The sequence below is a fragment of the Aspergillus pseudoviridinutans genome, assembly GCF_018340605.1.
Source record: "Aspergillus pseudoviridinutans IFM 55266 DNA, scaffold_5, whole genome shotgun sequence".
NCBI lineage: Eukaryota > Fungi > Ascomycota > Eurotiomycetes > Eurotiales > Aspergillaceae > Aspergillus > Aspergillus pseudoviridinutans.
This window is the reverse complement of record NW_025091285.1, coordinates 1,367,277-1,383,358: the sequence shown is the minus strand read 5'-3', so window position 1 is coordinate 1,383,358 and position 16,082 is coordinate 1,367,277. Positions and strand designations below refer to the sequence as shown.

Genomic DNA, 16,082 nt, shown 5'->3' with positions numbered 1-16,082 from the left:
GCGAAGCAAAGCAAGTGGAATCTTCAAAGATCTGACGGAGGCGTTCCAAAGTTCATGTCTGCCAGCCGTTTTGAGTCCTCTGGGTATTGAGAATGCAAAAGAAAAAAAAGAAAAGGGATGCGAAGGGGAACATTGAGACGGAAACACCCCGTGTCGGCCTGACTCGCCAGATGGCTCTTCCTCTCTGGTTAAATTCCCCCACCTCCATTACGGCTCCGAACACATTGTACACAATAATGCATTGCCCCGTCGGCGACCACTATCCTACCCTTGTCGATTGTAACGACAGAGTATCCAAGCGACCGATCGAGTCGAAATCATAGACGAGAAGATTAGGATGAAGAATGCTCAAATGGCATAGTTGGCATGGCATGACTAAGAAGAACGGGAGGTAGAAAGGGGACAACATGATCTTTCCAGAAGAAACGAAAATTTTTCATCATTATCATTGCCATAGAATCTATGATGCTTCCTCGCCGGTGGTCGATGGGGCCTTGGAAGGGCGTCGCTCAACGGCAGGTTGAGACTTGGTTAGCAAAGGTGAGGTAGGGTTCGAGGGAGGTGAGGTAGCCATGTTGTCATCCAAGCTAGCGAGAGCGCTGCAGCCGACGTTAGTCAAGACAGAAAATGGGCAAAAGGTGTTTGCATTGAGTCGTACCTGAACGCATTCATCGACGATGCGGCCTCCTTATCTTCCTTCTTTCCGGCCGTAGGGGTTCCGGAACGGCTGCTGGCTGCGCTATCATCGCTGCCACGAACCAAGTTGCCTCCAGGGCCAAGGTTCTTGCGGCCGCTGCTGCTGCGAGACCCAAGCATGCTAGATGGGCCAAAGGACATGGGCTGGTTGGTGTTGCGTGTCGTCCGCAGACGGCGGAGGTCATCGCTGCCAACCTTGCTGGATGCGTAGTCGGGAGGAGGGGCCTGGTTTCCGTAGCCAGAGAAGCTGCGAGCATCGCCACGGCCCATTTGTGGACGGTTGCCACGGTTGGCTTGCTGCCGGAGACGCTCCATCTCGGCCTCTTGCTGAGCACGAGCGGCCTTGAGAAACAGGGATTAGCCGAATGTCAAAAGGTAACATTAGAAGAGAGCGAATCACATACCTCCTCGCGAATCTGCTGGATGGTCTTAGGACCCTTGTCAGCATCCTTTGATTGCCAGCGAGCATTGCGCAGATCAAGAATATCCTGTAAATATGTCAGACTAGTTCCAAAGCTACCCGTTCTAGGGGGCAGAGAAACTTACCATCAACATGAACCTCAATCGGCTCGGCAGGCCTGGAATCTCCATCATCATATTGATGCGAGCAAAGTAGGCATCCATGAAGGTGTGACCTCTCTCCGAGGCATCGAGGCTGGCACCGATGGTGCGCAGGAGACTAGTCAAACTCTCGACCTCTGCCTCTTCAGGCATACCCTCGTAGTCGACCAGCTTCTTCACACACTCATGCATGATACGCTCGGTCAACATGCCCAGCTTGTACAGCTCACCAATGAACTTGACGAGACCAAGACCACGACGCTTGGCGGCAGCGGCGGCATAGTACTCGTCTGACAGCATAGCAGCCTCCTCAGTAACACCCTCCGGCTTGGGAGGCAGGTTGATCTTCCAACCACGCTCGAACTCTTCCTGGCATCGGTTGAGCAGGTACTTGCGGAACAGACTGCCGCCGGTGACGACATTGCCGTTCTTATCACGGATATTCTCGTCCTTGATCTCGGGGCTCATGCTCTCAAGCATACGCTTGCAGAATTTGGCATAGATAGATGCCCAGTGAGCTTCGTCGGTAGCCTTCTCGAAGGTAAGCTGGATGACCTGGCGCAGAGTACGTCCGTCGGACTCATCCTTGGACTGCGATACAATCTCCAGGATTTGACCGGAGATACGGTCGAAGTTCTCAGGGGTCATCTTGTTCAGAGCGGCCTTGACCTTACGCTGCACAACATCCGGAGGAAGATGACCGTCAGGAGTAGGAGCGACGGCAGCGGGCTGAACGATGCTACGAGGCTTCCAACCCGTCGTGGAGACCTGGAGCGCCTTGACTTCCTTGCCAGCGGTGAGAGGCATGGACTTGGCCATCTCCTCCTCCTTCTTGGCGGACTGCTTATCGCGCTTGCTGCCGGTGCGTGTGTTGGAGCGGCTGCCGCCACCACGGGGAGTTCCGGGTCCAATACCCATATTGGAGCCGGGGCGGCTCATGGAAGGAGCTCCCATGCCGACAGGAGGACGGCCGAACTGGCCAAACGGCATAGCGGGACCGCGAGCATTAGAGGCAGCGAAGCGTTGCTCAGAAGTGGTCCTGGACGCGGGCTGTCCGAAGGAGCCCATGACGAAAGGCTGAGCCACACCGCCGCGAGAAGGATTGCGTGCTCCCATGGGCGTACGGGCCGACTGAGGACGCGATGTGTCGCTCTCGCCCACGGTCTCACGGACACGAGAATCCCAGTCAATGGACGGCTTCTCCTTGAAGACACTCTGGAACTGGAGCAAGAATTCCTTGTTGTAGTGGAACTTGCGATCCGCAGGAGCGCTGGCATTGAGAGCCGGGTTGGGAGAGACGATAGAGGGCGGGTAATTGATCTTGCTCAAGTCGTCGACGAAGCGAGCCGATTGAAGGGACTTCATGGCAGCGCTGGGCTGGGGAGGCTCAACTGCCTTGGTGGTCTCCAGCTTCAGAGCAGCAGGCTTCTCCCGCTTCTGGGCACTGGCAGGCTTGCCAGGAGGTCCCATGGAAATGTCGGAGACGGGAGTGGCGGTGCCGCTGCCAGCAGGCGTGCTGGCCTCTGTAGCAGCTACTTCACCCTTCTTGAGTGCAGCAAAGAGCTCCTTGTTGGATGTCTCTGCGGCAGCCTCACGCTTCCGCTGACGCTCCTCCTCAAGAGCTTCTGCCTCCGCCTCGGCTTGTTTCATGTTCGCTTCGTAGGCCTCGCGCTCTTCCTTCTCCTTACGCTCTCTCTCCTCCTTTTCGGCCTGCTTCTTGGCGTAGTAGGCAGCTTCCGCGGCAGCTTCCTTGGCTTCGATCTCGGCCAGCTCGCGCTCGATGGCTTCGTAGTCGATCTCGTCATCAGCGGCAGGGGCGGGTTCCTCCTTCTTGGGCTCTTCGGCAGCGGGCTTGGCCTCCTCTGCCTTGTCCTTTAGGCTGAGCTCCTCAAGCTTCTCGCGTGCTGCCTCCTCATCGGCGGCCTTCTTCTTGGCGGCCTCCTCTTCTTCCTCCTGTTTCTTCTTCTGAGCAGCTGCCTCTTCCTCTTCTTCCTTCTTCTTGCGAGCCGCTTCCTCTTCTTCCTCTTGTTTCTTCTTCTGAGCGGCTGCTTCCTCTTCTTCCTTGCGACGCTGCTCTGCTTCGTCCTGTTCAATCTTCTGACGCACCGCCTCTCTCAACTCCTTCTTCTTCTCCTCGTCCGTCTTGGCCTTAGAGTCGGTACGGTTGTGGTCAGCGCCACTGCCGGTGCGAGGCGGGGGTGTAGCGGTCGGGGTTGAGATCTTCACAGGGGATGGAGTCGCACGCGCGGGGGAGGCCGGTGCCTTCTCGAAGGTCTTGACAACACCACTACCGGGGTCCTTGATGACAATGGGGCTCCGCTTGGTGGGAGGAATGACGAACTGGGGCTTAGGCGGCGCGGGGCTGTTGGAGGATCTGCTGGCCGTGTGAGTGTGGCTGGCCGCCGGGGCACCTGCAGGGGGCTGGCCCTGGCCCAGGCTGGAGCCTGGACGGTCGTTCGACACCTGAGACGGCGTGCGCGACAGGGGAGCGGTCTGGGGAGGAGGCTGAACCGGGTACTGGTTCTGCATGTAGGGTGCCTGCGGGTTATACGGCATGCCGGGCCGTGGCTGTGGCGAAGGGGGAGTCATGTACTGCATCTGCTGCATTCCATAGGCAGGATTGTAATAAGCGTAGTTGGGGTCATAGGGATAAGCCTGAGGGTTTTTCATCAGCGTCAGATAATGTTCAAACTGACCGCTTTCCGGCGCGAGATTTGGAGGGGGGAGATGGAGAGGGGGAGGGGAAGTATGTGCAAGAGGGAGGCTGGAGGAGGAAGACGAAGAGAAACGACGGGATCCTAGTCTTCTCTTCGGAAATGGGCCACGACGGGGGGGTTTATAAACAGAAGGGTGGTATCTCACTGTTTGCGGGGCCATATGTTGTCCGTAGGTGGCGTAGGGCTGAGGAGGCATCTGGGGGTGGGCCATCGGGACTTGATTCATTTGAGGCGTAGCAGGATGCGCGGTCGCCAAAGCCGGGCTGCGCTGGTGTGGCGAGTTGGGAAAGGGCGCCAGAGGTCGTCCCTGGTTAGGAGCGTGGAACTGAGGGCCCATGTTGGGACCACCCCGGGGCTGGTTGGGAGACCGGAAGCTGGGACCAGGTGAGTAGGGCATCTGTCCTTGGTAACCAGACTGTGAGTATCCGCGACCGCGTCCACCCTGGTGAGGGTAACCGCCGCGTCCAGGACCGCTTCCCATGTGGTTGCTCATATCACTGTGCGTGGACTGGGAGGATTCGCGGCGGAGATGGGTCGACTGAGAACCAGGACCAAGGGGAGGTTGGGGACCAGAGCGCATCTGCGAGGAGAAGAAAGTAAGCACCGAACTCTTGCGTCACAATTTGCAGATACGCCGCAGGGATGCGTCCTTCTCTTTTCCAAACTGCGTCAAAAGAATGCCATGACTTACGTTCGCATCGCCCGCATCTCCAAAACTTCCAAAGTTGGGCACATTTCCCTGGGACTGGTAGGATGATGGTGGCGGCCGACCACCGCTCGAGGCAGGCTGCGGGATAGGCGAAGGGGAGGTCTGAGGAGACGTAACACGGGGGTTCATCGACGGGGACACACCCAAGCCCGACTGAGGCTGGGTCGCCAGAACGGCCGGGTTTCCCATGTTGGGAGAGCTCTGCGAGTTGGCGAAACCGAACTGGAGGCTATTGGGACGACTGGCAGGGCCACCGTTGGGGATGAAGCCAGAGGTACCGGCCGAAGTGATGGTCACCGAGGGCTTTCTCGAATGGTCGCCTTGCGAGGCGGAGGCCGGGGCGCCATTGACGATGGTGACGCCGGGCGACTGGGAAGGTTGTTGCATGGGTTTGCCGCTCACAGGAGATACTGAGGTCGACTTCCCATGTTGCGAAGGGCCACCCACGGTGACGGGAGCGGCGGTCGAGTCCGTCGCGGACTTCTTGGTGGCGCTGGCGTAGGACCTAGCGGCCGTCGAGGTAGGAGCAGGCAAGGGTGAGGTCTTCCCACTGAGCGACGGGGAAGGCGAGTGCGACGAGGCGGCCTGAGTCGAGGTGCTCTGTCCTTGAGGTTGAAGGCCTGACTTTTGAGGGATCGAGGTCATTAGACAGGTTAATAGGAGAAAGGAAGTTTTTCCTAAATGCGCCTTTTTTTGTGTGTGCGTGTGATGTCAAGTTGTGAGAAGCAGAATCGGAGCGCGATCCAGATTCCGCATTAAAAGAAGCAAGAATACTTCTAGAGGACTAATACTACTAGCGAAATAGTAGTATTATTTTTTATTCTTTCTCAAACTCCCACACTGAACGGAGAGGTCGTCCGGTGGAAGGGAAAGGGAGATGGGGGGAGGTAAGAGTAGGTAGGTGAGAAAGGTTAGTACACTGCCACCGGGGAAAAAAAAAAATAGGCAGGACAAAGAAAAAGGGAAAAGGAAAAGACGTCGTTGGACTACGACGAGTTGGGATATGGGGTACGGAGGAAGGAAGAAGAAAGGGAGAAAACGCAACCGCGATAAATCGGTATCTACGTTTCTAACTCGTTAATAATAATATTCATCTACGCGCACAAGAAAGAGACGGGGCTACTCTTCCTGTTTGGGTGCTCTACTACGCCTGTGTGTGTCGCTGTCTTGCTGTCTATTTTTCCCTCCCTTCCCTTCAGTGCGGCGAGCACAAAAAAAATTTTGAAAGGCAAAGAATTAAAAAAAAAAAAAAAAAAAAAAAAAAAAGAAGAGGTGAAGCGCCTAGGCGGAAACAAACGAGCCTGACAATTTTCGACGAAACAATAACCACCTCCAACTACAACTTTGTATTCTTTTTATTCTACTCGATTACTTGGTATTCTTCTTCTCAAAAAAAATAAATGATCGAAACCTCGCATCCAGAATGATTGTTTGCTCAAAGAAAAAAGGTAACGGAAAAAGAGAGCTGTTATCCATGGTGGATTAAACCGACGGAACCCTCCCTAGGTTAAGTTCCTACTTTACCCTTTCGGGACGGGGTGAGAATGTCAGTGCCACTGCTGACTGGTCGATTCTTCGGGTTACGGCGGCGAAAGCACTTACCTTAGGTACGGGAAACGAATAAGCAATTAGCAATGAAATAATACCCCCAGCTGAAGGCCAAATGATGGACTACTAACATAAGTATAACCAGAGGTATCTAGGGAGTTGTCTATCCGCATATCTGGATTCTGTCCGACTCTTCATCAGGCGCAGAGGCATAGACACAACGCATCAGCAAGTGACTCACTGCAGGACAATGATGCCTAAATGGATTGGAGTATGACAGGCAGAATTTCTTTAATGTTCTTCCAGTCATAAAACAAGGCAAGTCAAGATGAGATCATTAGCGTCTTGACAGTTGATACCTGAGGCATCTTTGCCACCACTATCCTCAACAGTAGGTACCAATGCATACAGAATTTTCTACGCACTACGAAGTACTGGTGATGAAATAAATGAGAAAGTGGCTATTAATAAAACTCAGGAATTTTACTCTGTGCCCAACTAGCTACAGCTTCCGCTGAGGATACCCATGCAATGAACGGTATGTTCAGGTAGATGTGTAATGGCCACATCCGTACCTTCCTTGCATTTTGCATGTCGACGGGCATGGCGGATCATCTTCATCCTCCCATGAGTATTCTAGAAAACTTCCTGCTCAAATTGCTCTCTTGGTCAGGTACTCTTCAATTTTCAATTCGGTTACAGACAGTACAGGACATGATCATAGGATCTGAGCACAGAACACCTCCACAGATTTATTTATTTATCTGGTTGGTCCGGAAACCACCTCCTCGTCGATCCACCCAAACCAATATATCCCTCGTAGGAAAGATACCAGATAGCGATATATATTAGAATGTAGATATCTGCCAACCACATGTCAATCCATGAACATGATCTTTGCAGCAGACACTATACCGCCTCAACCTGCCAAAGTCCCATTCCCCTTCCCCAAAGCCATCCGCACACCCGTAGCCACACCCACTAACCCCCGAAGAGCAGTGCTTAAAACACCCAGTCCATAGCCACCCATCGCCGCGCTTTCTAAGTGTGCAAAGAGCCCTCCTGCCACCGGATTGCCAAAGGAGGCTTGATACCACGCCGCGAGGGAATCTAGCAATGAGTTAACCATTGGCATCCCAACGAAGACAAGGATGAGGTGAGGAAGGCACATACGAGCAATAGGACCCAAAGATCCAAATCCTGCGAGGTACAGAACAGGTGAGATAACCGCCTTAGGAAATGCGAAGATACAAATCGAAACGAGAGGGAGTGGATTCTGTGCGATGCAGGTTGCGATCTCCCTGGGAAGATCATGAAGCTGAAGAGCAGTTGGGAGCGGGATGTTTTGCTTCGTGAGCTCAAAGAGCGTTCCTGTTGTGTTGGAAATAGTGTCGATGCTAGGAGTGAGATGTGCTGCGACCTGGTGCAGCCTTTCAAGCACTTGAGAGTACATCATTCGTGTCTTTAGATGACAGATGAGATGTAGAAGAGGAAGCATTCGAAGAATCCAAGTCTCCCGTGAGTCAGGGTTGATCTAACGAGCAGGTCCATGGATGGTACAAGGCCGGTGTTGTTGATGAAGATGGGTACTTATAAATCGTTTGCTGCGGCGCAATTACTTCAGCGCTTAGCACGGCTATCAACCAATGCAAAATACTGCGGCAAGGCTGAGTTGATCACAATTCATTTTCTTTTCATGCCTACGGGTCTATAGGCCCTGGCCATCTATCTATAGACTATACTCCACAGCACGAAGCCATCACCCAGTGACAAATGGTCTAATGATGGGATCCCCTTGACCGCGGAAAGTCGTCAGCTGCGCGTGGAATAGCCTCTACGCCAGAGGAAGCAGCCGGCTCTCCGCTGCCAAACCATCCCGGCGCCCATCGGCCACTAGACGATCTTTCCGGTCTCGCCGGAGATCGATCACGAATGTCTTCTGGGTTGATATGATCAAACGAGTTGTCACTGCGATTCTTTCTCAGAGAGGAACCATATGCAAGGTCGTCGTCCACATCGCCGCTACCGAGGTTACTCTCTTCCTTGGCCAATGCGGCGCGCAACACCTCAATCAGGTCGCGCTGCTTGGAAATGAAACTAGCTTTTTCCGCGCGGGACATTCCAGCAAGTTCTCGCGGCAAGAGGTTCCCGCTGGCAGACAGCTCTTCAGCCCGCGCTTCATGGCTTTTACCCGCGGAAGTCATTACTGCCACAGCAGAGCTGATCGTAGAGTACCAATCATTGGCAGGGCCTTGTTGCGCTCCGCCAGCAGCGGTAGGGATATTGAATCGAGAGAGGAGCGACTGCGCATATCCAGCCGGGCCGGTTGGCGGAGGTGGAGGGGCAGGGTGTTGACCCGGCAATCTCAGAATCTTCTCGCGGATGTAATCGATGGCCTGATAGAAGTATTGAAGCCCAAGGGCTTTGGCCTGTTCATGGAAGCGGCCAATGAACACTTCAATCTCTCGTTCGTGGTGTGCCAGGAAGGGGTCGACATAGGTCTGGTACAGGATCTTTGCGCCCTGAGTCTGAGGAAGTACTAGATAGGAAAAGAAAAACAGCCGAAACCAGCTGTAGAAGGGGACCCTATAGCAGATCAGCCTTGCTTTCGTTGTTCCGTTTCATCCGGATGTGTCTTTCTTACCAGCCCAGGATGAAAATTGTCCATGATTCAGCGAGCAAAATGCCCGAGAGGACCACCCAGTACATCAACCATGGTGCCAGCTGTGACGGATCGGAAGAGCGCAAAGCTTTGTAAGAGGCAAATACAGGGAAGAGGATCGTAATCACCGAGCTGAAATATGATGATCGAAAAGCGTTAGCTCGGACTTAATGGTCACAAGTATTGAGGGACGACCACTGAGATATCTGGTGCCCGCATTTTCCCCGGCGATACCGGAGTCAGAGTACTTACGACATCAAGTCCGCGATGATCCCAAACATTTTGAATAGACTGGTCGTCGGAAATTTCTTGATAGGGTGACGGGATACAGGGATACTTTATCCGGATTTTCAAGGTGTAGTATTGAAGAAGAGTACCTTATCGTCTAACGTGAGGAGCTAACTCAAGAGCTCGCAGTGCGGGGTGGGGAAGCAAGAACTCTTCACGCGACCACGGGTCAGTCAAAGAGACAACGGCCAGCCGCAGGGATGACGATCGGGGAATGAGTCTGACTGACAGGAATGTCTTGGGGGAATCGAAGTTCGGGGATGGCACAAGGAAGAATACAGAGATAGGGAAGAAGAAAACAATATTAAAAGAGCTACGTAAGTTGTTGCCTTGAGCTTTGGAGCTGGAGACCACAGTTAGGTAACCTAAGGCTGTAAGGCTGTAAGCCCTATGGGTCCATTTTTGGGTGGGCTGTAGCTCCGCAGCCTTACCAAATTGACTTAAACGCCACGAGCCCACGACCATCAGTAGCCCATCAAAATAATGTCTATCTTTGATCCTCGAGAAGGATACCACTCAAGAGTTATGTATACCAGTACGCACGTCAGTAGTTATCATCCTATAAAGCAACGAGGTCAAGATCTCTTTATTACTGTTTTCGGTGACCATATCCATGTGGCTGACGTCATTCATCGCGATCTCTTAATTCCTACTGATGAGCATCATTGACGACCAGATATTCAAAGTGAGAGTCTTATACTTTGAGTAAAAACCTAATGCTGGTTATACAGACAATGGAATTTGAGAATAATGTCAGCGAGAGTCGTATTTCCAGAAATGAAAAGATATAGGCACATGGATAATCGGGCCTCTGCACAATTTAACTGCCAGGGGTGCTGAGATCACGACTGCTCTAGAGCGGAAGGGACAAGGATGCCTCTACCGCTGTTCAAGTCGGATGAAACCACAGACAACTATCAGCTAGCCATATAACCACTGGGGTTATTTATTATTGAGTGGTACACAAGACCAGTCATGATATGTCGGCGTTCACAGGGGACCGAGTTGCGAACAGGGCCTTAATATCGCACTTTGGCTGGACGCAAACGGACCTATCCAAAATCCTGGGCCTGGGCTAGCCACGAGTTAGCTCAGGTTTCTCACGCCTCAAGCCGCAGAATCGAACTCTGAAGGTACTTTGTCCAAATTCAAAATGTAAAAGTTCCGTCATACTGACAATCCCTGACATTTGAGAGCTGAGGTATCCTTGGCTGAGTGCCTCTGAAAGTCGTATGGGTGAGTTGTAACCTCACAGGAGGGCGGGAACCCCAAGCACCACGGTGAGAAACTGCAACTATAAAAGCGCGAAAGGTCCTGTCTGCTCCTACATAACCATCCCACAGAAAACACACACCAGGTGTATGTTGCTTTCGGACTGCAGCAATGATGCATCACCACTCCAAACCTCGCCCAACCAGCTTTGGCTTAGCCCTCTATCCCGGGTTCGAAGTTCTCGATGTCTTCGGACCACTTGAAGCGTTGAACACCTTCAGTCGCTGTCAGTTCGGCTCCCAGTATGCCAATTTCAGCCTTAGTGTTCTCTCAACATCTCTGGATCCCGTGTCTGCAATGCCAGCCAACTGTTTCAACCAAAAGGTCGTCCCCACTCATACCTTCGCCGATGCACCACGTCTGGATGTGCTCCTCGTCCCTGGCGGGTTGGGTTCCGACCACCAGGAAAAGACGCAGCCGGTTGTGGATTTCATCAGAGAACAGTATCCCAACCTGCAATATCTAATCAGCGTCTGCACTGGCGCCGATCTGCTTGCTAGGGCAGGTATTTTGGATGGGAAGCGTGCAACAACAAACAAAGCAGCTTGGGTGAGTTGAGAACAGTTTCCATCCCATTGCCAAATCCAGTGCAATGTTTATACTGACCCTTGGAAACAGAAGCACATTACCCAGAAGCCGACTAGCAGTAAAACATACTGGGTTGCTAATGCCCGATGGGTAGTTGATGGGAATATCTGGACCACATCCGGTGTGAGCGCTGGAATAGATGGTATGCTTGCTTGGATTGAGAGTGTGTGGGGAAAGGAAATAAGAGACAGGATTGTGATTAGTATGGAGTATGAGGATGCTCGTAATGACCTATTTGCAGCAATTAATTGCGATCAGGATGTTCCGCCAAAAGATAAAAGCATGACATCTAAATAGTGTTCCGAAAGTCTCAAGTGTTTCCATGTGTTAAATCTCACCCAGCAGTAGGTATAATGGGTCATCTAACAAGCCTATATACCTCTTCTCAGTAGCTTAATATTTCGCTATGGTGCTCATTATCATGTTCTCAACCAGTCACCAACAGCTTCCCTAATTGCATCCTTTCATTGGTTTAAGAATATAGATGACGGCAATAAACGTGATAAATGTGATTCATATCCATTATCCATTGAAACGATGTGCAACAGATAGAGCAGGTCTGGCCCTGTCCTCGCGTCTTCCTTCCCATTCCTATCCTAGTATTTAGCTGCTCTTTACAAAGATTGGAGTGAGAATTGTAGAGGTGTTTGGGTGACAGTGGTGACTGGTGTATGTTGATGACCTGGTCAGACATGCTCTGCGCAGACACTAAAGGTACTGAACAAGCTGGATTTATGCAATGGTAATGCAATTCTTATGCACGGTATACTTGTAACCCTAATGGATACCAGCGGTGGCTGAATAAGGTAGTGCTGATGAGGAGAATGAAACAGTCCTGTCATTAACTCCAGGTGTGCTAACCGTTTAAATGATCCTGGGATATAGAGGATATTCTGTGATGATTCTGATATCCTTACTGGTTTTTATAAGATAAGTGCTAATAAGATCAGTGAGAATAATATGAGCCCAGTCACCATCACGATGATGTGTTTGTTGGCGTCGATCTGCCCAGATATGAAGGAAATTGGGCGGAGTTTCAACTTCTAGAATGGTTTGATGGAGACCACTAAGTCTAGTTGAAAAGAATTCCGGTTCAGATCTGGAACACTCTACTGAGAAGATAGCCTTGCTGTTTTGGGCAGGGATCTACAGATGTAATATTTAAGGATCAGAGAGAACTCGGAGCAATGGACCATGTTGGTGGTCCAGCAGCACGAGTTGAACCGCTCGGCCACCATGTACTGTTTCATCCAATTTTGTATGGGGAGGTACCTTTGGGATTGCTCAGAAAAACATAACCACTCGGCCATCTCAGCCCTACAATGACATGTCCGTCACGTAGTATGTGCTGTGTCATCCTAAACCAATATTTTCATAAAATTCGTTCATTCCATACTTATCCCTATTGCATCTAATCTACTCTATGCTTGCAAAAGGTATTCCTCCTCATCATCCTCTTCCCCTGCGTTCAGCGTTGGTGGGTTGCTCAAATTCGAGGCACGCCTCTTGAGCCAAGTCCCCAACCAGCCGGACCGTCCATCCTGGCCATCTTGATGCGATTCACATGGCAGCAAAATCGCATGATCCAATGCGTGTGGGAGTCCACGATGTCTTCCACGCAACTGCATCGCGACAATGACCAATTTTGACACCCAATTAAATTGCGCACACAAGCTTGTTTCCGTCTCGGGATATCCCAGAGAAAGCCCGACAGTCCCGTACGCTGATACAATCTCGAAGAGAACAGAGAAGAGCGAGAGGGCCGGGTCGTCGGCGGCTTTCCTGAGACGGTCTCCTTCCGCAATTGCAATGAGGAAGAGTCCGAGCATGACGTACCAGAGATCGAATCCAAGCTGTCGCTGGATGTGTACGGCTAGCCCGATATGTTTTCCGTTCCTAGACTCTGCTTCTGAATCGGAGTCATGCTCGTAGACTCCGAGACTCCTCTCTTCGTATACATTTGTTTCGCGCATGGCGATGGCGGTTGGAAAGGCAGAAATGTACATCATCACGAGGAAAGATACTTGAATGGCAGGATGAATGTCTGCAAGTGGTGTAACCGAGAAGCCGGCTGTTCGTGTGGAAGCGATTTGAAAGAAGCCGTTGACGAGCCAAATAATGGTAGACGGAGACTTGCTGTCCGTTTGGTACTCAGATCTCTGCATGAACGCGATTTAGATTAGGCTTTCTTGCTCTACGGATTGAACCAATTGCACTTACATCGGAGAGAGTGCAGAAAACGATGAAGTCAAATCCATTGAGTAAGATCAGCACCCCTAGGAGCCTCCACGTTTCTCCACTAGGAAATAGAAGCGTGAAGCATCGGCGTGGGTGATCCAGGAGGAATTGAAGCTCCTCATTTAGGCCACTACCATAGGGTGCCAGCTTTGAGAGCAGCCAGATGATCAAGCGAAGCATGCATGGGAATCCAGTATTCCCAATGACGATCAGAAAGGACATCAAAATCAAAGGGAAAGCAGCATTCTTAAACGGCACCATTGAATCTGGCGTCAGCGTGTATCCTAGATCGTTGAAAGCCGAACCAGCAGTGAATATCCCCCACCAAAAAATATTGACTCCGTCCACCGTGGCGGATTGGCCAAACTCTGGGGTCAGCCATATCCACGAGAAAAGAAGCAGAATCCCTAAGATGTGGAAAAGTATAAAATAGCACATCAGAATCATACGCAGCGTCTTCAGTGCTCTGTACTCAATCCCACCGAGCTGGTCCTTTTGCCTTTCGTCCCAGTCGGAATAACTCGCAATGGACGGCTGCCACATAAGCGAAGGTAAGTAGGATATGCTGGGGCCTGCATCATTATGAGGCCTTGCCAACAAATACGGACGTTCTGATACGACTTGATATGGCCCGGTACTAGTGAATGATCGTCGATGGTGTCTTGCTTCATGTTCCACCTCGTGGAATGTAACGTGGAGGCCAGTGGATGCCGGAGCAATCTGTTTCATGACATGGTATCTGGCCGAAAACAGCTTTTGGCCATTTTCACCATCTCGTTCAAGCAAAGGTTGTGTGAGGCTATCATGCTCTTGGAGGACGTCAGACACCACATGGTTGGAATCCTTTTGGCCCAATTCTGTTTCTTCTGCTTTCCTCTTCCGCATCCAAGACAAGAGTTTCGCTTCGTTGACCGCCCGTCGCAGCCGCTTCCGAAACCAATACAAACGGATGCAGACAAGAAGCGAGTTGACAAAAATGACATTGGTGACCATGGCAACAATCCACAGGATCAGCTGCTGAAGCACATGCAGCCGATTCAAGTCGATGGGGTTTAATCCGGTTTGCGTGGCAGCACCAGATGCTAGAAGTAGAGCGTCAATGTAACTGACCCGTCCAATAGCATAGATGATGGAAGATGCCAGTATCGTCCAGAAAGCAATATATATATAGTGGTGGTGAAGCCGGAATGGAGATAGATCTTTGTCTTCATGGCGAGTGTTGGGCGTTCGCATTGCGAGGCCCCAATCTCCCAACGCTATTCCGGTAGCAAAATTTCCAGTCACCTCTCCTTGGGATTGAGAAAGTGATAGAAGAGCAAGACATGGTGGAGAGTTATAGAGCCTTTGGAAGACTTCACTCTCGTGGGGAACGACTCGTAGAGGCTAACAAATACCTCATAATGCCCATGTTTGAGTCTATTATATGACCATTGAGAGCAGTAGTTCAAGAAGAGACCCAGAATTAACATTGGTCATAGCTCAAATGTGCAGTGCTTTCGTACGAAATGAGGAAGGTGAATCTTCTAAAAGTATTGATAGTTGAGATCTAAGGTCATTCCCCAACAATCCAAATGGACGAAATTAATCCCGCAAGAGGAATTAGTACAGCACAGCCACTAGCAAGGTTAGGGACTCGGTCACAACTGGCGAAGATTTGGAAATCATAGATAGATAGATAATATTTCTCAACCAGTGCAGGAGGAGTTTGACCACAAAACAGAAAGGTCCATTAAAAAACCTCAGCCCACAGATTGGCCTGGCAGGGGGAACTGGATTACCCGACACCTGAGGCTACGAAGTCGCACCTTGTCCAACTTAACGGGGGCAACACTGGTTGAGAATGAGGCATTTCTTTCTCTCCTCTCCTCTCCACTCCGGTCTTGTACCGTACTTTCGCTCTCTTAGCATTATTACTCCGTACAAAATCATCATACCTTAACCTGTGAGAATCCTCCTCGTGTTCTTTGACCTCTTCCTCTCCGATTCTTCCCGAGATGATATCCAACTCTTTCGATTAAGCCTTAGCTTCCTCGCGGACAAGAGCCCCAAGACTTTCAGCCCCCCGAAGCTCTCATGCCAAGAACGCCTCTGTGTCTCTTTCGGCTTTTCCACCGTGGAATAGCAGCGGAACCTCGCCGGCGCTTGTTGAAAGAGATTACAAAAAATCAACAGCCTAGCCTTTCAATTTTTAAGTGATCAAAAGCTCCCTTGGGAAACTGAAAGCAAGGGAGAGGTGCAATCCCCGGTATCGTTCTTATACAAGATCCCACTGAATTGTGATGACGGCCAGTAATGGGTAGAAAACCGACAACGATGATGCCGTATGAAACAAGCTATCAGCATGTTTGCTCCTTGACTGACTTTGAACTCGTGAACTGGCTTTCTCATCTGAGGGGTGAAACGTTTTTAAATTCTTGTCCCGAGTAGCTCCGTACGTCTGTACAGATTCAAGGACTCAACTGGTTGAGGAGAACCCGATCGACGGCAGCGATTTTCGGCCATATTACCATAGACATATATGGTACGAGCACTTGAGTGCGCGATTTCTGGACCTTCTGTAGATTACTTGCTGCAAACCTTGCTCCCTTTTCTCCGAACCGGCAGTCTCGATCGATCCTTCTTCGTGACCCCCCCACGCTCACACGGGAACATTGGAGTAGCTAGCGTGTCTGGGCGAGACATGAAAGCACGGTGTTGTCACCCGCCAAAAGTAAGATACGACATCAAGCCAGACTTGGGTAGTGTGGCTGCTACTGATGCTGACCCATTGGCGGCCACGTCTTGTTTAGATGCTTGGCATCAT

The 16,082-nt window shown here is 51.0% G+C and overlaps 5 protein-coding genes across 5 annotated transcripts; 1 reads left to right on the top strand and 4 right to left on the bottom strand.

Moving 5' to 3' along the window:
• Window positions 1–460: 460 nt before the first annotated feature.
• Window positions 461–5,328, bottom strand: Asppvi_007543 (putative eukaryotic translation initiation factor subunit eIF-4F; the record flags this gene model as incomplete). Its single annotated transcript, XM_043303429.1, has 5 exons — window positions 461–599; window positions 659–1,038; window positions 1,101–1,184; window positions 1,243–4,554; window positions 4,666–5,328. The coding sequence occupies 5 exons, from the start codon at window positions 5,326–5,328 to the stop codon at window positions 461–463; spliced, it is 4,578 nt and encodes a 1,525-aa protein (XP_043159364.1).
• A 1,822-nt stretch (window positions 5,329–7,150) lies between these two features.
• Asppvi_007542 (interferon alpha-inducible IFI6/IFI27 family protein) lies at window positions 7,151–7,684 on the bottom strand (the record flags this gene model as incomplete). The annotated part of the gene is made up of 2 exons (XM_043303428.1): window positions 7,151–7,341; window positions 7,405–7,684. The coding sequence occupies 2 exons, from the start codon at window positions 7,682–7,684 to the stop codon at window positions 7,151–7,153; spliced, it is 471 nt and encodes a 156-aa protein (XP_043159363.1).
• A 325-nt stretch (window positions 7,685–8,009) lies between these two features.
• Asppvi_007541 (HVA22/TB2/DP1 family protein) lies at window positions 8,010–9,174 on the bottom strand (the record flags this gene model as incomplete). Its single annotated transcript, XM_043303427.1, has 3 exons — window positions 8,010–8,817; window positions 8,876–9,025; window positions 9,146–9,174. The coding sequence occupies 3 exons, from the start codon at window positions 9,172–9,174 to the stop codon at window positions 8,010–8,012; spliced, it is 987 nt and encodes a 328-aa protein (XP_043159362.1).
• A 1,390-nt stretch (window positions 9,175–10,564) lies between these two features.
• On the top strand, window positions 10,565–11,338 carry Asppvi_007540 (DJ-1/PfpI family protein; the record flags this gene model as incomplete). The annotated part of the gene is made up of 2 exons (XM_043303426.1): window positions 10,565–11,002; window positions 11,072–11,338. The coding sequence occupies 2 exons, from the start codon at window positions 10,565–10,567 to the stop codon at window positions 11,336–11,338; spliced, it is 705 nt and encodes a 234-aa protein (XP_043159361.1).
• Window positions 11,339–12,462: 1,124 nt separating this feature from the next.
• On the bottom strand, window positions 12,463–14,512 carry Asppvi_007539 (potassium transporter; the record flags this gene model as incomplete). Its single annotated transcript, XM_043303425.1, has 2 exons — window positions 12,463–13,200; window positions 13,262–14,512. 2 exons carry the CDS (start codon window positions 14,510–14,512, stop codon window positions 12,463–12,465), a joined length of 1,989 nt encoding a protein of 662 aa, XP_043159360.1.
• Window positions 14,513–16,082: the final 1,570 nt, after the last annotated feature.